The sequence below is a fragment of the Lutra lutra genome, chromosome 9 (assembly GCF_902655055.1).
Source record: "Lutra lutra chromosome 9, mLutLut1.2, whole genome shotgun sequence".
Lineage (NCBI taxonomy): Eukaryota > Metazoa > Chordata > Mammalia > Carnivora > Mustelidae > Lutra > Lutra lutra.
In genome coordinates, this window is record NC_062286.1 from 67,808,748 (window position 1) to 67,831,142 (window position 22,395).

Genomic DNA, 22,395 nt, shown 5'->3' on the forward strand with positions numbered 1-22,395 from the left:
TGTGTTTCAAACAAAATTTAAATGACATTAAAGTCCATAAAATCTACCCATGTGTTGATAGATATATACATCCTGCCTTACTATCTACCTCTATACACAGAGAAAAAAGTAAATACTTTAAGTTCAAAGAAATGTTGGAAATGGCCCCTTCTTGTTGAAGAATTTTTCGAAGTCACCCATTTGTCACTTGCAGGCTAAGTGACCCTGCCACCTCATTTCACCCTTGGGATCCTCAAGTTCCTCAATCCTCTGGGCAGATAGGACACCACCTATCACTGAATACACACACACACACACAATGAACGTATACGTGCATGCACCTGGTTCCTACCCGGCTCTTGCGGGAAAACCCACAAAAGCCTTCTCTTTTTCTTCTTCTTCTTCTTCTTTTTTTTTTTTTTGGTTACATTCAGTGCAGGAAAAAGCAGCTTATGGATGAACTCTTGACATCACAGGTATTAGTGACCTCATGAGCAATGGGGTGGCGAGGGTGGGACCTGGATTACAAGCCAGACTGCATGGCTCACACCCTCACAGCACCACTGGCTTACTACCCAGTGACCCAGGCACAACCCATCCTGAACACAGGGCAGCCACGACTGATTCCAGTGCAGCACATTATCTGCCACCCAGGGGTTCTATGACCCTGTGGAGAAGAGCCGATGTCCAGAGGCACAAGGAAGGACCACAACATAAACCCCTCACCTGCAGTGGAAGATGCTTTTTCTGGGGAGCTAGGGCTGAGGAAGCTGCTTCAAAGCACACTCGAGAAAGAAGGCTGCTGCTAGCCACAGTCCAACCGCTCCCACCACACCCAGCCACACCCAGGGCCTTTCAGGAAGATACCCATCTCAGGAGACACAGCGTGGAGCGGGGCTCTGGGGACGCACAGCCCGGCGTGCCGGCCAGGCCCACTCGCCTAGCCCTGCAACACTGAGCAAGTTACCTCATCTCTCCAAGCCTTGCTTTCCTCATCTGTAAGCAGAGATAACATCTGTGCCTACCTCCAGCATTCTTCTGAGTCTGCAATGAGGTAATGCAGAGGATAAATGGCACAGAGTCAGGTATAAGAGTGTTCAATAAATACTGGCAATTGTTACAGAAAAGCCCTCTGTTTCCTTCATTAGTGGACACCAGACCAGCTGAGTGAGACTGAGAACAGAAAGTCTTGCCATTTGTTTCCTGCAAAAAAAATCTCTTAGGGGCGCCTGGGTGGCTCAGTAGGTTAAGCCGCTACCTTCGGCTCAGGTCATGATCTCAGGGTCCTGGGATCGAGTCCCACATCGGGCTCTCTGCTCAGCAAGAAGCCTGCTTCCCTCTCTCTCTCTCTGCCTGCCTCTCCGTCTACTTGTGATCTCTCTCTGTCAAATAAATAAATAAAATCTTTAAAAAAAAAAATCTCTTAGATTAGGAATCTGTGTTTTTCATGGGGTGCTCCCACACATTATTGTAACTGATTCTCAGAGCAACCCAGGATGAGTAAGGAGGGCAGGTGCTCTCTTTCGCAGGTGTATAAAGCACCCCCTTGCTTATGTTCACCCATTCAAATCTTATCACAAAAACTGTATCTGTTTTCCTGTCTCTTGACCTGTTTGTGAGCCTCTGAAGGGGAGGTTTGGAAGTTGTACCCCGTGCCTAGCAGAGGGCTAGAAAGGCCCTCCATAAGGCTGAGTATTAAGCAGGAGTTCAGTAATGCCAATAATTATTCTAACGATCACCTCTCCCACTCCAGCAGAATTTTTGTTTGTTAGTTTTTAATGCAGGGGACCTTAGCAAATAAGTTACATTATAAATTCTCACTGGGAAGGGGGGATAAAGAGAGGAGATGACAAATCAACTGCTAAAATCACTGAATGACCAATGCCTCAGTTTCCTCTTCCAAAAACAACTGGTGAGCAGAAGAGCTGTTCTTTATCAAAGAAAAAGTGAGCAAGAATCCATAGCATAACTTATGTTTGCAGACAACTATGAGCTCATAGGAAGATGAGGTAAGAAAGGTCACTTCAGAATCACTGGATGACAATGGCTAAAATGATATCTGGACCCGCCCTCCTACCATCAGACTGTAGCACGTGGGAAGCACAAACTGTCCCAGGGGCAGCCAGCTCCAGAGCCCTACCCAGAAGGTCAGGGCTCCAGTGTTCCTCCCTTAACTCCAGACCCCTCCCTTCCCAAAAAGCCAACTGAATCTACTACCTTGATAAGGGCTGCGGTCTGTGGTTCTGTGGCCAAGAACTCTTAGTCAAGCTTGGCTACAGTCAGGCCATTGCTAAATGAGTAGGACTTTTAAAAAATTGTTTCCTTGTGTTTCAAATGAAAAAATAACCTCCCATCTCAAAATTGAAATCATATATATTTGCAGAAGAAAACCAAAGTTTTTTTTTTGTTTTTGTTTTTTTTTTTAAGGAGTGGGGAGGGGACTGGAAGCCACTGACGGCTGGAAAGCAGCCCTTTGGCCAAAACTAGTTTTCTCGTGGCTATTTCTTCAGTTTAAAAAGCCAGGCTTGCACATTACACTGGTATCCACGTTTCTGAGGCCCTGCCTCTATTTGCTCAGAGTATTATTAACTGGCGGGCTTCTAGAAAAACATTACTCATGCTGCATCACTGTGAGCAAAGACGTAGGTGTAGTTAGAAAAACTGCATTTGTTTTACAGTCACACAATATAAAAATCTGAATGGCTACCACACCTAGAAGAATGGATTTCCGTTTCACAGGGTACACTTCTACCTCTCTGGCTTTGTAACTGGATTCCATGTGAGGGTCCCTAAGCTCTGCTTCAACTACTCTTGCCCCATTCTCACTCAAGGGAAAAAAGTAAAAACAGCAACAGCAAGGGGGACAACCTGATGTCCAATCAACTTTAGTATCTCTTCAAATACTTCATTACCATGGGCTTCCTTCTCCTCCTCACCAAGTTCAACTTCCCCAGCACCCTGCAGACTACAGGAACTACATGGGAGGTCCCTAGAGTTCTATCTAAATTTCATTTTATCAAAAAAGTAGACAGAGCCAGATAAGCCCTTCCTTAAGTTATAATTTAGCCACATCAGAGAGCCAAAACCATTACCATGTGATTCACGCTTTCATTCAACCCATTATTTATTATGTGGCTGGGGAGGCCACCTCTTTACTCAGGGGAGGAGAGGCCACCGGGAGGAAGAGCACCTAACTCACTTTAAAACAACTACGTATGTGTTACTGCCTTCCTCACTTTACTTGTTCATCACCCTTGTGCCAAGCACTAGGAAGGTACACAGGGACAAGCAAACACACACAGACCATGTCTTCCATACCCAGTCATATGTACTTTTATATATAACTATGGCGACCCACCGTCTAGCTTGCCTGGGACTTGGGAAGACTGCTCAGAAGGAACTGCCAGTGCTTAACCGGAGATGAGTTTGTCACCCAATCAATACAATGTACTAATTTAATTTAAGACTTATATAGCCACCCCAAGGGCTATTTATTTTTCCCAATTTTAACAGATCAAGAAGATGGGGTCTAGGGAGGTCACTGGTGAAGTCAAGATTTGAATGCAGGCTTATGGGTCCAGGTGCTTCCCACAAGGCTGTGTTCTGAAATAAAATGTCCTCACACTGAAACCCTGCCTCCAGCAGCCCTCGACAGCCCTCTGCACCACACCACTGCTGCCAGGTTCTGACCGCTTTCCTCCCCTGCTCCCCCTGCCACTCCCACCCAGTCTCTACCACAGACTGCTGCAGCTGGGATTTCATCTGCTTGGCAGTTTGCAGATAATGCATAATCTCCCTCGAGCACGGCAAGACTGAATTTTTTTTTATAGCGAATCGCTTAAACCTCTGTAGGAATAAACGTCTCCTTCAATAGAAATCAGGGCACCATTTTCAAGCATCAGAAACACACTGCACTAGACTTGTACTCACCTCTCAACTATACATTCAAGCCAGAGATCTACAGAAACTCACTGGCATGATAACAGTTCAAACAGACCCCCACAGACTTTCAAAGACTTCATATACATTAAAATAGACCTTCAAAGTTTCTCTTAAAAAAAAAAAAAAAAAAAGCCTAATTCAAAAAACCAAGGCCACATTCCAAGAGATAACCACTATCTGTACATCTTGGGAGTCACCAAAATAAGGTCTTTGGTTTGTAGAAGGATTTCAGGCAAAACATACACACACTCCAACTAGCCTGTACTCACATGACCGCTCTCACTCCAAAATTCCATCACAATTACACTTCTGGGGGGGGGTGTCAAATTCACCCAAATAATGACACAACCTATGTAATTTCCTTACCACCAGAGAAGAACAGAGCCCACAGACTTTTTATGTTTTGCTCACATTCTTCACGAATAAAGTGTGCCTCAGTGATCCTCAACTTAACTCTCCACTTGCATCATTTCAGCATTAATAGACTTTAAGACCAGATCTTTCACAAGGCCTTTGTGAAGCCAAATATAGGCTCGCCTGTGTCTCCCTGCTACCATGATTACTGGGTTTGCCACTTAAAGGCCCTATGCCTCTTGAAAACAAGGTTGGGGGAGAGAGAGAAAGGCTAAGAAAGGCCTTTCAAAAGCACACACAGTAGAGGCATTCACCAGTCTATATAGGGTGGTTCATATTAGTTTGGCTACAGTAGTTCCCTCTGACAAAGTGCTGGGTGCCCTGGCTTCGGTAGTGGCTGCTCTAGATGCTTCTTATGAACTTAGAGCCAGAACCATTGTGACCTTCAACCTACATCAAAAGTCATCAGACTCAAACGGCTGCCGTCAGCCTTGTATACTTTCTAAAGGGGAACATAAAAGGGGCCGTTTCAGTTGGGTGCGTTTTTCAGGCAAACCAAACACTCCTCTAACGCGCTGAAGGAAACCACACCCAGAACAGGTTTCAGGGGTGGGGGTGGGGTAAGATACCCCACTCAAGTTCAAAAGATTGTCCCCTGTTGGGGCCATTTAACCAGGACCTGTAATAATGTCTGCCATTGACTCCTGAGAGCCCGTCATGTACCAGCTAGTGTCACAGTCTCTTTGGAGAACCTCACTCTTTTTTATTGTTTTTAAAAATTATTTATTTATTTATTTATTTGACAGAGAGAGAGAGAGAGAGAGGAGAGAGAGAGAGGGAGAGAGAGATCATAAGTAGGCAGAGCAACAGGCAGAGAGAGGAGGGGAAGCAGGCTCCCTGCTGAGCAGAGAGCCCTACGTGGGGCTTGATCCCAGGACCCTGAGATCATGACCCAAGCCAAAGGCAGAGGCCCAACCCACTGAGCCACCCAGGCGCCCCTCTTTTTCATTATTTTTATTTTTCAAGTAGGCTCCATACCCAGTGTGGTGCCCAGCGTGGGGCTTGAACTCATGACCCTGAGATCAAGACCTGAGCTGAGATCAAGAGTCAGATGGACAAATGCTTAACCAACTGAGTCACCCAGGTGCCCTGAACCTCACATTATTCTTATGACAATCGTACTTCATAAAAGTTGTATTACCCCTCATCGCAGAGATGAGTGAACAGGCTCAGATTAGTAAAAAGATTGCCCTGATCTGGCAGAGGGACAGAGAATCTCCAGGAGACTCCAAGCTTCTGAGCACAGAGCCCTGAGCTCAATCCCGGGACCCCACGACCATGACCTATGCTAAAACCAAGAGTTGGACACTTAACTAACTGTGCCACCCAGGTGCCCCTTGTGATTGCAGGATCTTAAACAAGTCTTTCCTTTGAAGGTGTCAAAATTTGGCTGTGAAATAATTATTATATAAAAAGAATTATGGAGTAATATAAAGAACAGCTAGAAATTTAACTTTGCCCATTAATAATGACCACCAATCCTGCTGTAGTTAAGAGCATCATCTGAGTGGCCTCTAGACACCTACTGATTTCATTACTTGTACGCTTCCATCAGGAAGGTTCTGGAGTGGCGCTAGTTGACAAAAGTAACTTATCTCCCCCATCTCATTTCTTTTGCCTGTAAGGGGCAAAAACTACCCAACAACAAGTTTCAGCAGGTACTTTTTCTCCCCTATCTAATCAATACCCACTAATTTTAAAGCTTCACCTGCAGACTCATAGGAAATGAGCACTTATCAAGTAACAGGTATTTAGTGTATTTTAAATCCACTTTAACAGCCATACCTGAAGGCACAGCTAGGTGAGTTTGAAAGTGGTTTAAAGTCTAACACCCAGGGCAAGAAGAGTAACATCAATTTAATAAAGGAAGATTTTACAAAGATGGAGCAAGAGGTTAGGGGGTTGTTTCTGCTTAAAAGAAAAAAAAAATAGTTTAGAAGTATATAAAGGGTTGAAGTCATAAAGTAGGTACGGCCTTAGCAAGACTCTACTTCCCAGAACACCATGCTAAAATTCTGTAATTTTATAATTCTCCATTAATACCAAAAGGGTAAATGATAAGAAATTGTGCTTTTTTAACTGCACCAATTTCAAAAACTGCAGGATTAGCAAGGAAGAAAATCCCAGCCAAATTCTACAAAAGACTTACAAAGCTAGGAATTAACCAACCATGTTTTTAAAGCCCTGTAATCTCCTACAGTAATACTAAACTTTCTTTAATTAACTATTACACATTTAGATACAAGATTATTTTTATATTTATTTAAAATGCTCTAGTTTACCCAGGAGAAAAAGACCCCATGAAAATCTTACCTTTAACACAGACTTCCTAAAAAAACACATAAAACTTTAGGCCTCAGGAAGGTCATAACCTTTCTGGGACTATTTCCCTCTCTGCTCATAGGGGTAAGGAGGCAAGTAAAGATTATTTCCAAGGCAGCACTTCTAATACTTGGAACTTGCAAACAAACCACCTGGGGAATCTTGTTACAATGAAGTTCTGACTGTAGATCTGGGTGGGTTTAAGTAACCAGGCTGTTAAGTACCTTGCAGTTCAAATTTCAAGGAGTCTATGCTGTTTCTAAGTTTCTCACCCCACAAATGCAACAGCCTCCCAACCTGTCTCCAGCCTCTCTCTTGACCACTACCCTCTAAAGCAACACCAGATTAAGCGGTCAAATCCACTTTTCTTCCAAGGGAGGAAAAAAATCAGAACAAGTCACTCTCCTATCTAAAATCCTTCAGTGGCTTTTCATGGAGAGACTTCCCCCTGAACTCCTTAACATGATTTACAGGACAACACATCCTCTGGCTTTTCAATTATCCTTCTAGAACCCTTCTGACCTGCTCTTCCTGGCTTTGCTCTCTAATACACTCTGACCACCCTGAACCCACTCTCACTTCCCTACGCTGGGTCCCTAACGTGGAACAGGTTTTTTTGTCCACTTGCTCCTATTCTGCTCTAAGCTCAACCAGCATTTCCAGCATTGACAAAATACACCTTCTCACATATTTCCTAACTGGTGCAGTTCCCACTGAAAAGCAGGCAATTAACATTTTTTGTTAATAAACAAACAGAACAAAAAGCAAACCGTCTATCTTCAAAAAATCAGTTTATTACTTTATTTCTTAGACTCTTCTTTGCTCTGAAGTTGCCCAGATTAGTGACCGACGACGGAGGTTTTCAATGGCAAATCCTTTGTGCCCATGAACTGGTTTAACAGCTGCCAGAGTTTTAAGGAAGCCAATCTAGCAAAGATGATTGAAGTCAGAAAAATGCTTACAATGCCCTTATCATTTATCTCACCCGTCATTAGTTTTTTTGTAGCTGATGGCCTAAGAATTGACAGAAACTTGTCAGGCAAGAGGGAGAAAAGACACCAAGATCTAAAACGGCTGAGATCTACCTGGCTGACTGTGGTAACATGCACAAGTGAGACTCCCAACTCTGAACAGATGGATGCCTGTAAGGCTATGGTGAACTGAAAACATAAAGCTTGGTTACTATTCGTTCCAGAATAGTTCCAGAAGAGTGGAAAACAAACTCTGAAGTCCATATTTAAACTGCTGGGCCATGCTGGACTTCTTATAGTTCATCCATATATAGTAGTTTTCTTTAAAAGAAAATACAATGACGGAAACAATGACCACACTTGACATCTTAAATAGTACATGGATTTTTTTCAAGGAAGCATCATACAGATTATGGCATCTGCTGTTCAATGCAACCCGGAGAGGTAAACCTGCCAGGTATTCAGATAAGGGAAGTGGCCCAGACCTTCAGATATCCCGAAGAGGGCTGTGGCCAGGTGCCACCTGCCTCCCTCCCAGATACCAAGTGGTGGGGATTTCTGTTTTTCAAGTGAAACACAACAGATTCTTTATTAAGAACCTGAACAAAACAAAACAAAAAAATTGTCCACACTTACTGAATTGTCTGCACAACCTTCAAATACTACTATCTTTTTCTCTATTTTTTTTTAAACTTAGATCTTTCTGGAATGCTCTTTGCACTAATTTGGTGGGGAACTGGGACAGATAATTAGCTCCTCTGGCAGATGAGATGACTGAGGCCTGCAGATGTTAAATGGCTTCTCTAATTTCAAGGCAGAAGCCATTCCTGACTCATTAAATGTCTTTTTCACTATTAAACGATTTTATTCTAAACATACTTCTTCACAACTCTTCATTCTTCAATAAATTAAGAGTATCCGGTCCCATTTAGGAGGATTCACGCAGTCGGTTCCTCCCTGTCTCTCTCCCTCCCCATCACCAAATCACAAAGATTGTAGGAATGGTCCAATAAGGGAGCATTTCTTAAACTTGAGTGTGCACCAGAACCACCTGGCAGGCTATAAAAACACCAACTGCCAGGCCCCACCCCACAGTTTCAGAAGTCAGGCCTGAGAATTTATATTTCTAGCACATTCCCAGATCACATTGATGCTTCTGGTCTGGGGACTTACCTTTGAGAACCACTGCAATAAAGCAGTCCATTGTAACAGTTTCATTTATTTACTCTTTAACAGACTTGGTAACTGCTATGTGTCAGACTGGTTATGCCAGACTTTTGTCTTTATGCCCCTAAACTTTGTGAAATGTAGAAAAAAAAACAAAAAAGGTAATTCAATGGTAACCAAAAGCAATACGTAAAAATCACAAAGTGAGCAAATGGTTCCACTTTAAATCTTACAGGAAGGGAATCCAAGCAGAGATTCTGACCTCTCCTCCCTCTGGGAATACTTAGAATTAAGTGGCATCTGAACTGGAACTCAAAAGTAATAATCGCGACTGAAGAAATAATTCCCGGTGCAAGACACCTAGAGAGCAGAGTCTCAAGAGCAGGGAAATGCAGGGGAGATTTAGGGAATCCTGAGTACTGTTAAAAAAGGAGTAGCAAGAGCTGGAGAGAGGAAGGTCAGCCAGAGCCAAATCACAAAACTTTCTGCAGAGAGCTCTAATCAGGGCCCAGCCCAAGAGTTGCGGGGGAGGGGTGGTTCAGGAAACCAAAGAAAGAGGCTAAAACAGACGGAGATGTAATGGAGCAGACCCCTTTCCAGGCCCTAGGCATGTGAAGAGGTGACCAGAATAGAGTCATCAGAAAGCTTCCTTAGCAGTCAAGTCATTCAGTCCCATTTCACCACCCTAAGAATAATGGTCTCTTTTCCTCAAAGGGCGTTAATCCGTCACCTCCTCTTCCTCCTAGCTGGCCTCCAACAGTCCTTTTAACAGACATCCCGGTCAAACACTAAAGGAATCGGTATTCCCTTGTCTGTCAGAGTTCCTGGCCCATCAAAAACTGGGAGCACCACACGTCCAGAAATCTGAGCAGTCCTTAGCTCATTAATTTTCCATGCCACTAGAATACGTTCATGGTATCTAGGGAGCGGGTGCGGGGCTCAAACCTAACTGACACTGTGTGGTCCTAGAAGAGATCAAATTTGCAGTCAGAAAACCTGGGTTCCGGAGATGTAGCCTTGTGCCAATTGATTTTAACCCAATGATCCACTTATTTACCTATAAACAGTATCTGCCCCAGAGAGTTATTACTAACACTAAATAAATGCACACTTATTTAGAACTTACCATGTAGTAGATTCCACGCTGGGTACTCTGAATAGTCTCATTTAGTTAACTTAATTATGCGAGATGATACATATTAAAGTTAAGTGCTGTACATATTAATAGTAATTAATATTATTACCACATCATTCGGAAAGAATTCTAATTCACAAACCTGCTAAGAACTTTACAAATTGTGAACTGAAACTCTGGTAAACTGGTAAAAAAGATACATATATGTATGTTTTTTTAAGATTTTTATTTATTTACTCGAGAGAGAGAGATAGCAAGAGAGAGCACATGAGTGGAGAGGAGAGGGAGAAGCAGGCTCCCCAGTGAGCAGGGAGCCCGATGTGGGGCTCAATCCCAGCCACACTGGGATCATGACCGGAGCTGAAGGCAGATGCCCAACCAAATGAGATACCTAGGTGCCCCCAAAAGATATATTTTTAAAAAACTAGTAACTTGTGCCACAAAATTTTCTGGGCTTAGACTAGCTATAGTACTGGCAGGTATCCAGACCAAAAAGCCAATCTTTTATGTTTTCATGAAATCCAGAAATGCTCTTTTAATTCTTGGCCCCCACCCGCAAAAAAGAGTCACCATCTGTCAAATCTTTTCACTGTCACAATGGGAATATTTGAAGGCTGACACTTTACATCTAAGACCTTTACATTTTCTTCATGACAAGAAGGAGGTGTAGGCCCAGGAATACACTTTCTATAAGGTTTAAGACATATGCAAGACAAACATCTAGGTACCCTAACAAACTGGCAAGTTCTAAAAAATTTGAGAATTTTCTTCACAATTTGTGGGCACAAGACCAGCAATATTTTTTTCCCTAAAAGAAGAAACTAGGACCCCTCCCCACCCTGCAAAAAAAAAAAAAAAAAGAAGAAAAAGAAAAGAAAGAAACACAACAAGGCAAATCTGGTATCATCTAATAAACCGCTCTGTAGTCTCCCCTCTATGTCCAGCCAAAGACAGACTACTCCATAATTCTTTCTAGACAGTGGGACAAGTTCATTGAGCCGGAACAGCTAAGAAAAGGCACCTTCTCCAGAAATACCAGGTGCTAGATGCTAGGGTTAGGCTGCAAAGAAAGCAGAAGTTCATTTTGATGCTTTTCAACTAGATCCTGTCTTCATTACAACTCCACTGCCAGGGCCAAGAGAATTCCGGCTCTCTGGGAAACAAGTAGGCAGGAGAGAGGAATCAGGTTAGGGTGCCCATTTCACAATGTAACCTCATTACTATTATTATGATCATTGTCATTATTGCAGAGATAAAATAGTATCTAAAAGTCTAGGAGAAGGTTAGAAAACAACAATGTGCAGCCTGAGCACAATAAAGCTTGTCACCCTGGTCAAGCTATTTGTCTTCTCTCTATAAAATCTCTCAGGTGTGTTCCGAAGACAAGATAACATATATAAAGCTCCTGCTACCATGACTGATACCTGGTAAACACTCAATGAGATCTTTTTCTCACCAACCCCAACAGAGGAGACAAGAAGCTTTATGGAATTACTGGAATGTGAACATTCTTACAAATGTATAGGAATGATGTCCATAAGTAAATGGATGGGTCGGGCATTTGAGGCAGAAGATGAAGCCAAAACCCAGCGCTTGGTTTTAAGAAGCACTGTAAGCCTGCCTACCTGGAAGACTGGATTGGAATATGAGTTGGAACAGGAAGTACTCAGGGTAGGGCCATTTTGGGGAGAGTGCAATGCCAAGTTAAGGAGTCTGGAATTTATTTTACATCTTAGGCAGAAGCAACAGCTTCTAAGTACAAGAGTAGCAATATTCTCCTATAAGGAATTAAGCTAGCTCATTTGAAACTGGAAAAAGGTATTATGAACCTGTTACTACAAATTCATTTTTCTAAGCATGTAGAGTTTTTTGTTTACACATTTCTCTCTTATTAAAAAAAAAAAACTAATACAACTTTAAAGATACATGCACAAGCTCTGAGGAAGGTAACTTAATTTTGTAACTCAATTTTGCTGAAGAACAATTTGAAAGAGAGAAAGCATGCACTTTGGGTGTGTCTGTTAGGTGTGCTGGGTGCTGGTGGTTAACAGTTGAAGCCATCAGAGACTGAAGGTTCTGTCTCTTGTCTTATGCCAAGAGAACTCATGTGACAGATATCACTCCATTTCAGTCCCCCAAATCAGTAAAAAAAGGTCATACTTATTTGCTTCCTTTCTAAGTAGACCAAATACATTTTAATATCATACATTCCTTGGCCCAAACGTCCTACCTCATCCCCTGGTCCCGCCTGAAATTTTTAGGATCCACTGTGAAAATATTTGAAATCAGCAAATATGCAGAAATATCTCCCACAAATCACAGTACTCTCAGGCTCTCGAGCATATTTGCTAAATTAATAAATTCATTTAACGGGCATTTAAAAAAATTCAAAGGACAAGTTTATCAATATTGGGTTAGAAGTGCTCAGAAGGATGATATCAGAAGAGAAAAAAAGGGGGTAGGAAAGGGCAGCTTTGGAGGTATGTATAAAATTAAATCAGACGATATAATCTATACATCATCAAAAATGTGGTGATTGGAAGAATGATAAATACAAACTGGGGGTAGGTATGGGAAAAGATTTTAGCAAAAATTCTCCCTGAAGTTGCTTAAAATGCCATCAGTTCCATTTATCATTACTAAGGAGGATGCCTGTTTTTAATTCTCTTGGGATACACCATACTTGAAAGTTAACTCACCCTTTCTCAGTTCCTCAACATGGGTGGTTTTCTGTTATAGAAATACCAACACCAAACTTGTGTAACTCCTAAACCACAATATGCAGAAATAAGAAAGTTAACTGGAGGGAACTACATTAGGGAGCAAAAGTCATTAAAGAAAAAAAAACCCTACCACACAAAATGTGAAGCCCACAACTTCTGAAGGGATTTCCTTGAGAAACAGTAACCAGGTAAAAAAAAAATAAAAAAAAAATAAAAAAAATCAAGGGAGCATGGTAATTTGTTTTTTAATTTTCCTTTCTCCAGAGAGAACAGTTTAAGACATTTCCTGTGCGTACGCTCCACCCTTCTCAGTGAGCAGTTTTACAACCATCCTCAAAGCTTTCAGATAACAGCCTTTTGTTAAGGGTGGGCCTGTGAGTACACTGCTCCCCACACCTTCTTACATCTTCTCCTTGGTTTTGCATTTTTTCTGAGACTATAAGTGTGGGCTGACTGGACGTTGGTAATTGGTTTTCGGATCAAGGATCCACCACTCAGTGCATTCTCCTCGACAGTATGACACAACCAAGCGGGGAGACTTAGTCATGCTTACTAGAGGTGCATTCTGAATTCTCAAAACCTAAAACTACAGGGCTTCCAGCACAGACCCAGAAGATAACAGACACAACACCATTCCTCTCTTTACCATCAGCAAACTAACCCTACCTCCCTGCCCCCCCACCCCAAGTTTTCCCAAAACACAAATACCACCTTCAAAGAGCTCAAGGAGAATGAGGCAAAGACACATAACCATTCCCTGGAGAGAATGGAGCTGCTGCTTACACCTAACCGCCCCAGGAATGCAGCACAGACTAGCAAATGTTTAAAATCACGTCCTGTTCTGCCTCTTGTTTTCCAGAAAAGTGTCATTACTGTCAACTATTTCACAAGACAAATAAACCTGTGAATGAAATATATCTTTCCTCCCCTTCCCAATGAAAACATTCTAGATTGAGCTGCTTCCTTCCTTCCTCCTCACAGGAACCCCATTTGTGGCACTGAGAAGAGTTAAAATAAGAAACACGCAGTGTGTGAAGGCCACTTTTTCACAGCATTAGTTAGAGCCATTCCTGGCCTACTACTGATCCAGGGGCTTCCAAACGGAAGGAGTTCTGTTTTCAGTTATGAGCCCTTTTTCATTATGAGCGCTGAGAAAATGCCAGCCAGGCCTGCTGGTAGGGCAGGGACAGCCAAGGGCTGCAGGGGCCATCCCAGCAGCCGGCGGCAAGCCCATCATCCCCCACGCTGCTGCACACAGGACCCTGCTCTCCATAAAAATATGTGCGGTAAAATACTGGATTCATTCAATTATTTGAGACTAATATAGACGCCAAGAAACCTATAATTGATCCAACTAATCCAACCCATAGCATTGGAATGACAATAACTGGCTTTCATTATAAATTATATAGCCCACTAAATTGATGGGAAGGCTCTCCCCAATACAATACATCAAAAGAGTTAAAATTAGGCTTCGGAATCAAAACTGTAATTTACCCAAGGCTTAGGAACAAAAAGACCACTCCCTCCTCCCCTTTGCTATTGTTCTACAGGACTGGGTGTTGAGCAGTGCACTTTACACCTTTAGGATTCCCAGAGGTAAGAGGCTGGGGGGCTGGGAGACAGAGGCGACCCGGAATCAAATGCTTGCATACTAATAGGTCTATTAGCATGGATCCACTGAGCGGCAAAGATAGCTAAGAGGCCAGAAAATGTGTGCTTAGTGGGTAGCAGATACCTGACAACCGCGAGTCGAAAGGACAGGAGAGAGGGAGAGAGAGAGAGAGAGAGGGAGAGAGAGAAAAGGCCTCCAAATGGTGGCTTTTCTAGAGTAGAATGAGAAACTGTCTCCTTTAAGGAGTGAATGGGGTGCTCGCAGCCAACCAGAGGCTTTGGGGCTGGGCCGGGCGGCAGCCCGTCTTCATTAGGGTCACGTTCCATATGGCACAAATAAAATCTCGGAACCCCCGTAGGCACAGCCCCAAGGCAGGCCTGGCCTTTGGAAGGCGGGGGCTTACCTTGTAGTTGCTTGAATCTCCCTTCCAGCTGGTTGTAGTTGTAAGGCACCTGCCCCGTGTAAGCTGGCGACAGCGGCCCCGAGATGCTAGATGTCCTCTGCAATTCCATTATGCCCGGCGTAACGCCCCGGCGGGCTGCACGCTGGAAATCCCACTCCGGCCCCCTCCTACCCCCATCCAACACACAGCAGCTTCCGCACGGCTTGGCTCCCGGCCCCGCGAAAAGGGCTGGACCTTAGGCAAGCCCCATTCCGGTCTGAAAGTCCCGCAGGCAGATCTGATAGGAAGTTGGCTGCAGGAGAGTCCACCTTAGCCCGGCCGGGAGTTACCACTGCGGGATCTAATTCCTTACTGCTTTCCTTCCTTTTGTGGCTCTCAACTAGAAGCTTGAAATAAATTACCGAGGAGGAGCGGGAGGACGGAGGGAGGGAGGTGCAAATCCTACTTTGAAAAAATTTTAAAATATGGCCAATCCTAAGCGTGCCCCGGTCGCCGAGCCCAGGAGCTCGCGGGAGCAGTACACACACCTCCTCCCGGCTGCCCGCGGCGGCCGCCGGTTTGTAATTTAATCAGGAGCTACTCTCCGTGCGCTGGGCGGTGATGTCACCTGATTAGCATAACAGCATTGTAGAGGAAACGCAGGCTGTACCACGAGGAGGGGCGCGGGGGAGGCCGGCCGGCCCGCGGCCCCCCACCCACAGGCGGCCCAGGCGCGGCTCGCGCCGCCTCCTCCGCGCCGAGCCGCCGACCCCCGGGCACAGCCCAGGACGCGCCCGCCGCGGTGGTACCTTCCCAAACAAAGCTGCTGGAATTACAATCTTTTGTTGAGAGCCTCATGTAACGGAAAAGTCTCCGATTACTATCACATGAAAAGGAGGCGGCCCGGGAGGGTGCGGAGCCCCGCAGGTCCCCCGCCGGGCGGCCCATCCACTGCTCTGCGTCTGCGGAGATAAGACGGCCACGCGGGCTGCGCACCTGGGTGCGCGCGGCGTCCCCACTGCGCGGGCGCCAACCACTCGGCGCCGGCCGGGCGGGCCACCGTGTCAAAGTAAGACACGGCCACTCTGGGCACTCCACGGCGAGGGGAGGTGTAAGTTCCGCGCACAGAAAAATCTCAACAGACTTCTGCGGCCCTCACAAGATGTTTGGCGGAAGATTTGTAACACTGACCCTGTAAGACAACTCAATGCTAGATTTACGGGAGCACTGATTTGCAAAGCATTGTGGGAGAAAGGTAACAGGTAAACACCTCAAGGATCCCTGACCTGAGGAGTTTACCCAACGGATGGGGAGATAACAGAAATTACCCTCAAATCCTACTTTGATTTGTAAAATGAGTCTCCTGAACTTTTGGGTTCTTCAAGATATTAAAACACTCCTCCTTAATTTCTCCCACCAATCTCAACCAAAAAAAAAAATTTTTTTTAATCTACAAAGAAAAGAACAGTGATCAAAATGTATTTTGGGGAAGTGACTGACCCTCGTTTTTTCTTCCCACCTTCCCCAACTAACTGTGGGCAGACAACAAATCACAAATTTGGCTTTTCCACATGGAGCCCTGCAGCAGTACTCACTGAATAAAGTAATTTTTTTCCTAAGGGATTCCAATCTGCACTAAAGAGGTGGGCCTCCACTCCAGGATTACTTTAGTCCCCAGGGCACTTGTAATTCAAGCAACTGGAGCCTGCCCCCAGCTAGAGTTAAAACAAACCTGAAGTCTAGTTAGCTGTTCAACTGAGCAACTCCCATTCTGAGCATCTACAGCATAGGCTTTTAAATACAACCAGTGTCAACCTTTAGCTTTCGAAAGCTAGGGCCAGGATTTGAAGGCATTTTCTCATCATCCAGAATGTAGAGTAATTTCTAAAGCCCTTTTAACCACCCACAGCTGCAATTCACAATGCTGACAGGAATGTGGCAAAATGGGGGGTTACTGGAAGAAGCAAAGGACTAGGATTCTGAAGACCTGAGTTTCTAGTCCTGGCCAAGGCTCTTAATCGCCTATGACCTTGGAAGAAACCCTGGATTCTTTCTAAACCTCTCTTGTCAGACAGGAATAATTAATGCCTACCTCTGCAACGTCAATGAGGGAATGATGTGAAAATGCCCTGACAACAATCATTCCATTCAAAACTAGGAGTGAATTTTTCAAAATACCCCTTGCATATTTCCCCCCATGTACCACATCAAAACTACAAAAAGTAGAATGGAGAATTTTCTCAATTAAGATCTTAACAGGACAGGACCTTCTTCATTGTTAAAATACAGTATATATTAATATTAAATAAACTTCACTATTAAATATGAAGTTTTAAGTCTCTAAGTGTCCAGCTGTGGGCCAAGACAATGAGACTGCATAGTGCTTGCCAATTTACAATGCTTTATTTCTAATCTTTAAGCCACTTAGTGTATAGAGTATGAGTCACCATTCTTGGAGTCTCCCTTTCAGCTCCCTCTGGTATGGGGAAGTAGGTGAAGTAAGCTAATTAGCCAGGTTACTACTAGGTGATGGGGTTAGAGACTGGGACTAATATAGCCAAACTCAGTACTAAAGAGCACACTCAGAACAAGCCAGGCAGAGTGAACACATGCCAAGTACTGGAAAGAAAGGTTTTGAGGCTGGGGAAGGGTTTACTAACCCTGCAGGGGCAAGGGTAAGAAGTGGGAATCTATTTGCTATGATGGGCAGGGGAAGAGGAGGACACAAACCTGATGACTCATCTGACCACCTCCAACTCAGCAGTGGGGAGGAGGTAAAGGAAGGCCAGAGGCCCTCGTTCTTTATTCCATTTGGTATTTACTAGACGCCAACTGTGTGCAAGGTACATTGCCCAGTGGAGGCTTCAGAGATGACTAGGCAAGTTCCAGGCCAACAGAGATGGGACAAATACACAAACAGTCTAACACCAGAGAAACAGACAGGGGCTAAAGGAGGGGGCTATAAGAGTTCAGAGGATAAGGGAGAAACAACTGCCTAGGAAGACAGGCAGAAACACCTCATGAGGGCCTGGCATTATGACCAAACCTTGAAACATGTAGATTAGCAATAGGATGGGAGAGAGGGAAGCCTCCTCTCCTAGTGAGGGGTGGTTGGGAAATAAAAGCACCAAATAGACTGTCCCAGGAATAGCACCAGCAAGTGCTACCCTTTGACTGGAGCATGAGGGACGGTCAGGCAGGAGGGAGACCCCGAGGGAACTAAGCCTGGGCTGGAAACTACTGGAGACTTTTCAGCCACAGGAGGATGCAATCTAGGTTGGGCTCTAGGGAAGAGTAATCTGCAGTGGTCAGTTAGAACGGGTAGAAAGGAGAGAAGCCGAAAGCAGCAAGGTCACTCAGGTGGTTACTGGAGTTCTCCAGGTCAAAGGACTAGTCAGTGTGAGGCAATAGGAACAAAAAGGAACAGACTGATGCAAGAGTTAATCCATAGGACTCTGGTAACCAACAGTACGTGGGTGGGAGGTTCAAAGGCTAGGGTGATGGAAGACTCGGGGGTTTTTAGAGCTGGCTGCAGGCTGGAGGGAAGGATTGAACATTTCTTTCTGTATCTGAGTTACCTGCAGCACCAACGGGTGACAGGTCCAGAAGCAGTCAAGGACGTGGAGCAGGAGCTCAAGGCCGAGGAGAGAGTCCCATGTACAGTGAGAGAGACTATAGTGGGCTTAAACCCAGGAAGGAAGGTAAGAGGCAAGTGGCTGGGCACAGAGCCCTGGGGAAGGCCAGGGTCTGTGAGGAAGAAAAAAATACAGTAGAGATACCAAAGAGCTACGGAATGACAATCCATGAGAAGAAAGAGATACTCAAGGAGGAAATGGGTTAGGATGGCATCATGTGTTAGAAAAAGAAGAAGGAACCAGAAGTCAGGGAATATGTGATCCAGTAGGTGAATGAGGAGTCAGTAGGTAGTAAAAGCCAAAGTGAGGCTACAGGAATAAAAGAATGAGGAGCAAAGGGAAAGAAGAGCAAAAAGGTAGAGGTGGGGAGTAGTGAACAGAGCAGGGGGAGGGGCTCCGGGCCCGTTCCAGCTGAGCATATCCTCTGTGCAAAGGTTTCAGCCCTGAGTTGCCACAGGTAGGAAAAGGCCAGTGGGAAAATGGCTCTAAGATATGGGTAGGGCAACCAGCCCTAGCCAAGAGGAGATACCCCTACCTTCAGAAGCAGGAAGGAAAGGACAGGGACATTGTAAGGAAGAAAAGAAATTTAAAGGAATTACCCAAATCTGACTTAAAGCAAGAGGCCAGGGGTCCTACCCACAGTTTATCTGTAGTACTCTAAGAAGAATCCTGGAGGGCGCCTGGGTGGCTCAGTGGGTTAAGCCACTGCCTTCGGCTCAGGTCATGATCTCAGGGTCCTGGGATCGAGTCCCGCATCGGGCTCTCTGCTCAGCGGAGAACCTGCTTCCTCCTCTCTCTCTCTCTGCCTGCCTCTCTGCCTACTTGTGATCTCTCTCTGTGAAATAAATAAATAAAATCTTTAAAAAAAAAAAAAAAAAGAAGAAGAAGAAGAATCCTGGAGACACCTGTGGCAGAAATACAGACAATGTGAAAGGGAACCTGAAGGGGAGCAAGACAGTTTTCAGAATGCTCAGTAGTCAACCAAGGTTTTACAGAAACAGACTGTGTGATTTCAGCCTATCCCCTCGATGTTTTCTAACCTAAAAAACTAGTGTCCCTCACCCAGGCCAGGGATATCAACACATGTGGCCGGCTCTGGGAAGCGGCTATGCCTGCCTTCAAGCCGCACCAAGATTCCAAGGCATAATGACAAGTGGCCACAAGTGGCCACAACTGACGGGCACCGTCAGCAATGGGATCGAAGCACCTAGAGCCCAGGCAACATGTATCCATCATCCTCGTGGTGCCAGATGGTAAAAGGTTACTTGCAGACAGCACAAATTAGGAGTGCTGTGGTCTGCTGAAAGGCCCCAGTCCAGAGTACTCAGGTTCACCCCTCTCCTGAGTGCCATGGAGAAGCGAGGTCATTGCATATGTGTCTAACCTTCACCGGGCCTCACCTGGAGATCAAACAGGTTGGAGTTTATGGTCATAAAAAATTCCTTCTGGCTCTAAATGTATTTATCAGTGATAAATAATCTCCCTTCTCTCCGAGACAGTTGTTGTAGCCCCAATTATCCTCAATCTCCATATAAACAATAGGCCATAATAACAGTATCACATTAGTCCAGCACTTTGGAATTTCCAAATGCTTTCACATACATTTTCTCAAGTGACTAAATGTACGAGGTTGGTATTAGATCCATTTTGCAGACAAGGCAACTGAGATTCAGAGGTACCATGCCTTGCTATGGGCTCTACAGCTGATGAATGTCAGAGCCATACCTGGACCCCAGACTGACCAAGTTTAGCCCTGTTTATCCCATGTACTTAGAGCATATTATCAGCTACTAATGTTTGCAAGATTTTCAGAAAAAAACATAAAAAATTTGGTAAGTGGTATCAGGATACCTAAAACCCAAGTAAACCTCCACAGGAACTTATGCGACACTTAGTTGGGTCAGGAACAGGCACATTTTCTGCTCTTCACATGGAAGTTGCTACTTTAAGGGTTCTCTTGTGAATGGGTTTTGTTTGGTCTTGTTTGGTTGGGTTTTGTTCCTTTTCTCATACTTGGATCTATACACAAAGATTCATTATATGATTTAGCATGTACCATGTGAATGGAAACACTAAGCTGAGATTAAGACTATGTTTGTCCCAAGAGGCTTTATGAAGTCTGAGAGGTTAAAAAAAAAAAAAAAAAAAGGAAAAGGAAAAAGAAAAAAGACAAACGCCTTCCCTGCATCACAGCAAGCTTGAAAGGGTAAACTATGGAATGTTCATTTCCTGAACATCTAAACATCAGCAAGATTGCAATGCCTGGGAGGGGATGGCCAACATGCAAAGATGTGATGGGATGTGTACACATTCAAGGACTTGAAAAACCAACCCAAGAGCTGGAAAAGAAGTGGTGGGAACAGGGAAGGATAGAACACAACAAAGTTTCACATACAAAGTGTTTTGCCAAATTCTCTGCCCTTTCCGGATCTGCCTTTCCTTCATCTGGACAACAGCTGGACGACCATAGCCATTTTCTCCTGAGCGTTTCTTTATAGGAAACCAAAATAGTATTATTAAAATAATCCTCTTCCACTGGTGTGGCCAGATAGAGAAGCAGGCTCCGAATCATGCCAGTGCATTTATGCTCCCTGGAGCTGAAGCTTATATGATCTGTCTCATCTCTCTGGCCCACCCACCCACCCCCTTCTCCAACCAGCCTCCTGCCCACTTAGTTGCAGTCTTGAATCCTTACCTTGCCCATTCTTTTTCTGCTTCCCCTCTACTGTACAATGCCCCGAGAGCCTCCCATCCCCTAACTACCTAGTTACCACTGTCCTTTCTCCCACAGCCTGCCTGTATATTCTCCCACAGCCTGTATATTCTCAAAAACCCATCCTTGATCATGCAAAGGGAACTGCCCTACATACTACAAAGCTCAACCAACTAATCAAGCATACCACCATGAAATCCAGTCAAAAACAGAAAACAGAACTACCTAGAACCTTCTTCCCCTGCCCTCCCAAAAAGGTACAATTTTCAACAAGTCCCACCGTCAGAACACATCTCTGACACTAGTGTTTCTGTTCACTGCTAGCTGCCTGCCACCTTTCCAGAACGTCTCCTTTCTCCCCAGTGGCCCCGCGCACACAGGGCCCACAGCCTGGGCAGCCAGAAGCAGTCAGCAACATGTCCTCATGACCACGTGGCTCCTGACAATCGGGACTAGACTACTGCTCTGCTTCCTCCCAGAGCATCACCTTCGGAGCATTGGCGTCAGAGTTTAGAGGAGTAAAGTTGCCTAAAAACTGACGTGGAATCTGGGAATCTGGCTCTGCTACTTTCTAACTCTGTGATTCCCTGAGCCTGAAATGTTGGCACAACAATGGGACCAACTTCATAGGGTTGTTGTGTAACTGAGATAAACGTTTAGATAGTCACACTGTGCAGCTAGGATTACTTGTCTTTAAACTCCTCACAGAGGAAATTCCAAAAACTAGTTCTCCCCGCACCTTAGGCCACCAAGGAGGCTACTGGCTGGCGGATGTTGTGGGTTTCCTGTGGAATCACTGACCCAGGCCAGGGACTGGAACGGGTACCCCTCTTGATCTCTAAACAAGGGCAGTTCTAATGGCAAGACCAGTCCACTACCTGGGAGGTGTTCGCAAACCCCATTTCCTTCTCTGTCACTCACCCCATTTGACACTGGGAAACACATATTCAAAATCATATTTTATAATAAAAATAAAGCAGTTACATTTCAGAGATAACAAGAACATAATATTCACTATGAAACGAGTTACCAAGGGTCTAAATTTTTTTTTTATTTTTTTTAAAGATTTTATTTATTTATTTGACAGAGATCACAAGTAGGCAGAGAGGCAGGCAGAGGGAGAGGAAGGGAAGCAGGCTCCCTGCTGAGCAGAGAGCCCGATGCGGGACTCGATCCCAGGACCCTGAGATCATGACCTGAGCCGAAGGCAGCGGCTTAACCCACTGAGCCACCCAGGCGCCCCCAAGGGTCTAAATTTTTACAAAGGCCAGTGTTTATTTGAGGTGGGCTATCAGATTTGATAGTTCAGGACTTAGAACGCCTAGACTAAAAAATTAAAGGGAAGACTAAAGGTATTTTTCATCTACAGCAATTGCTATCTTTGTTCTTTAGAGGAT

The 22,395-nt window shown here is 44.6% G+C and overlaps 1 protein-coding gene across 4 annotated transcripts in view; it reads right to left on the reverse strand.

Annotated features, from left to right (window-relative positions):
- The window catches only part of SPTBN1 (spectrin beta, non-erythrocytic 1), a 200,054-nt gene that overhangs the window by 96,098 nt on the left and 81,561 nt on the right, over positions 1–22,395 (reverse strand). Inside the window, exon 1 of one of the 4 annotated variants that reach the window (XM_047745610.1) lies at positions 14,672–15,251. The exons of the other annotated variants lie outside the window; for them this stretch is intronic. Within the exon in view, the coding sequence (XP_047601566.1) occupies positions 14,672–14,780 (109 nt within the window). The 5' untranslated portion in view covers positions 14,781–15,251. Of the gene's footprint in view, positions 1–14,671; positions 15,252–22,395 lie in introns of those variants that run through there. 4 annotated transcript variants of the gene reach the window in all.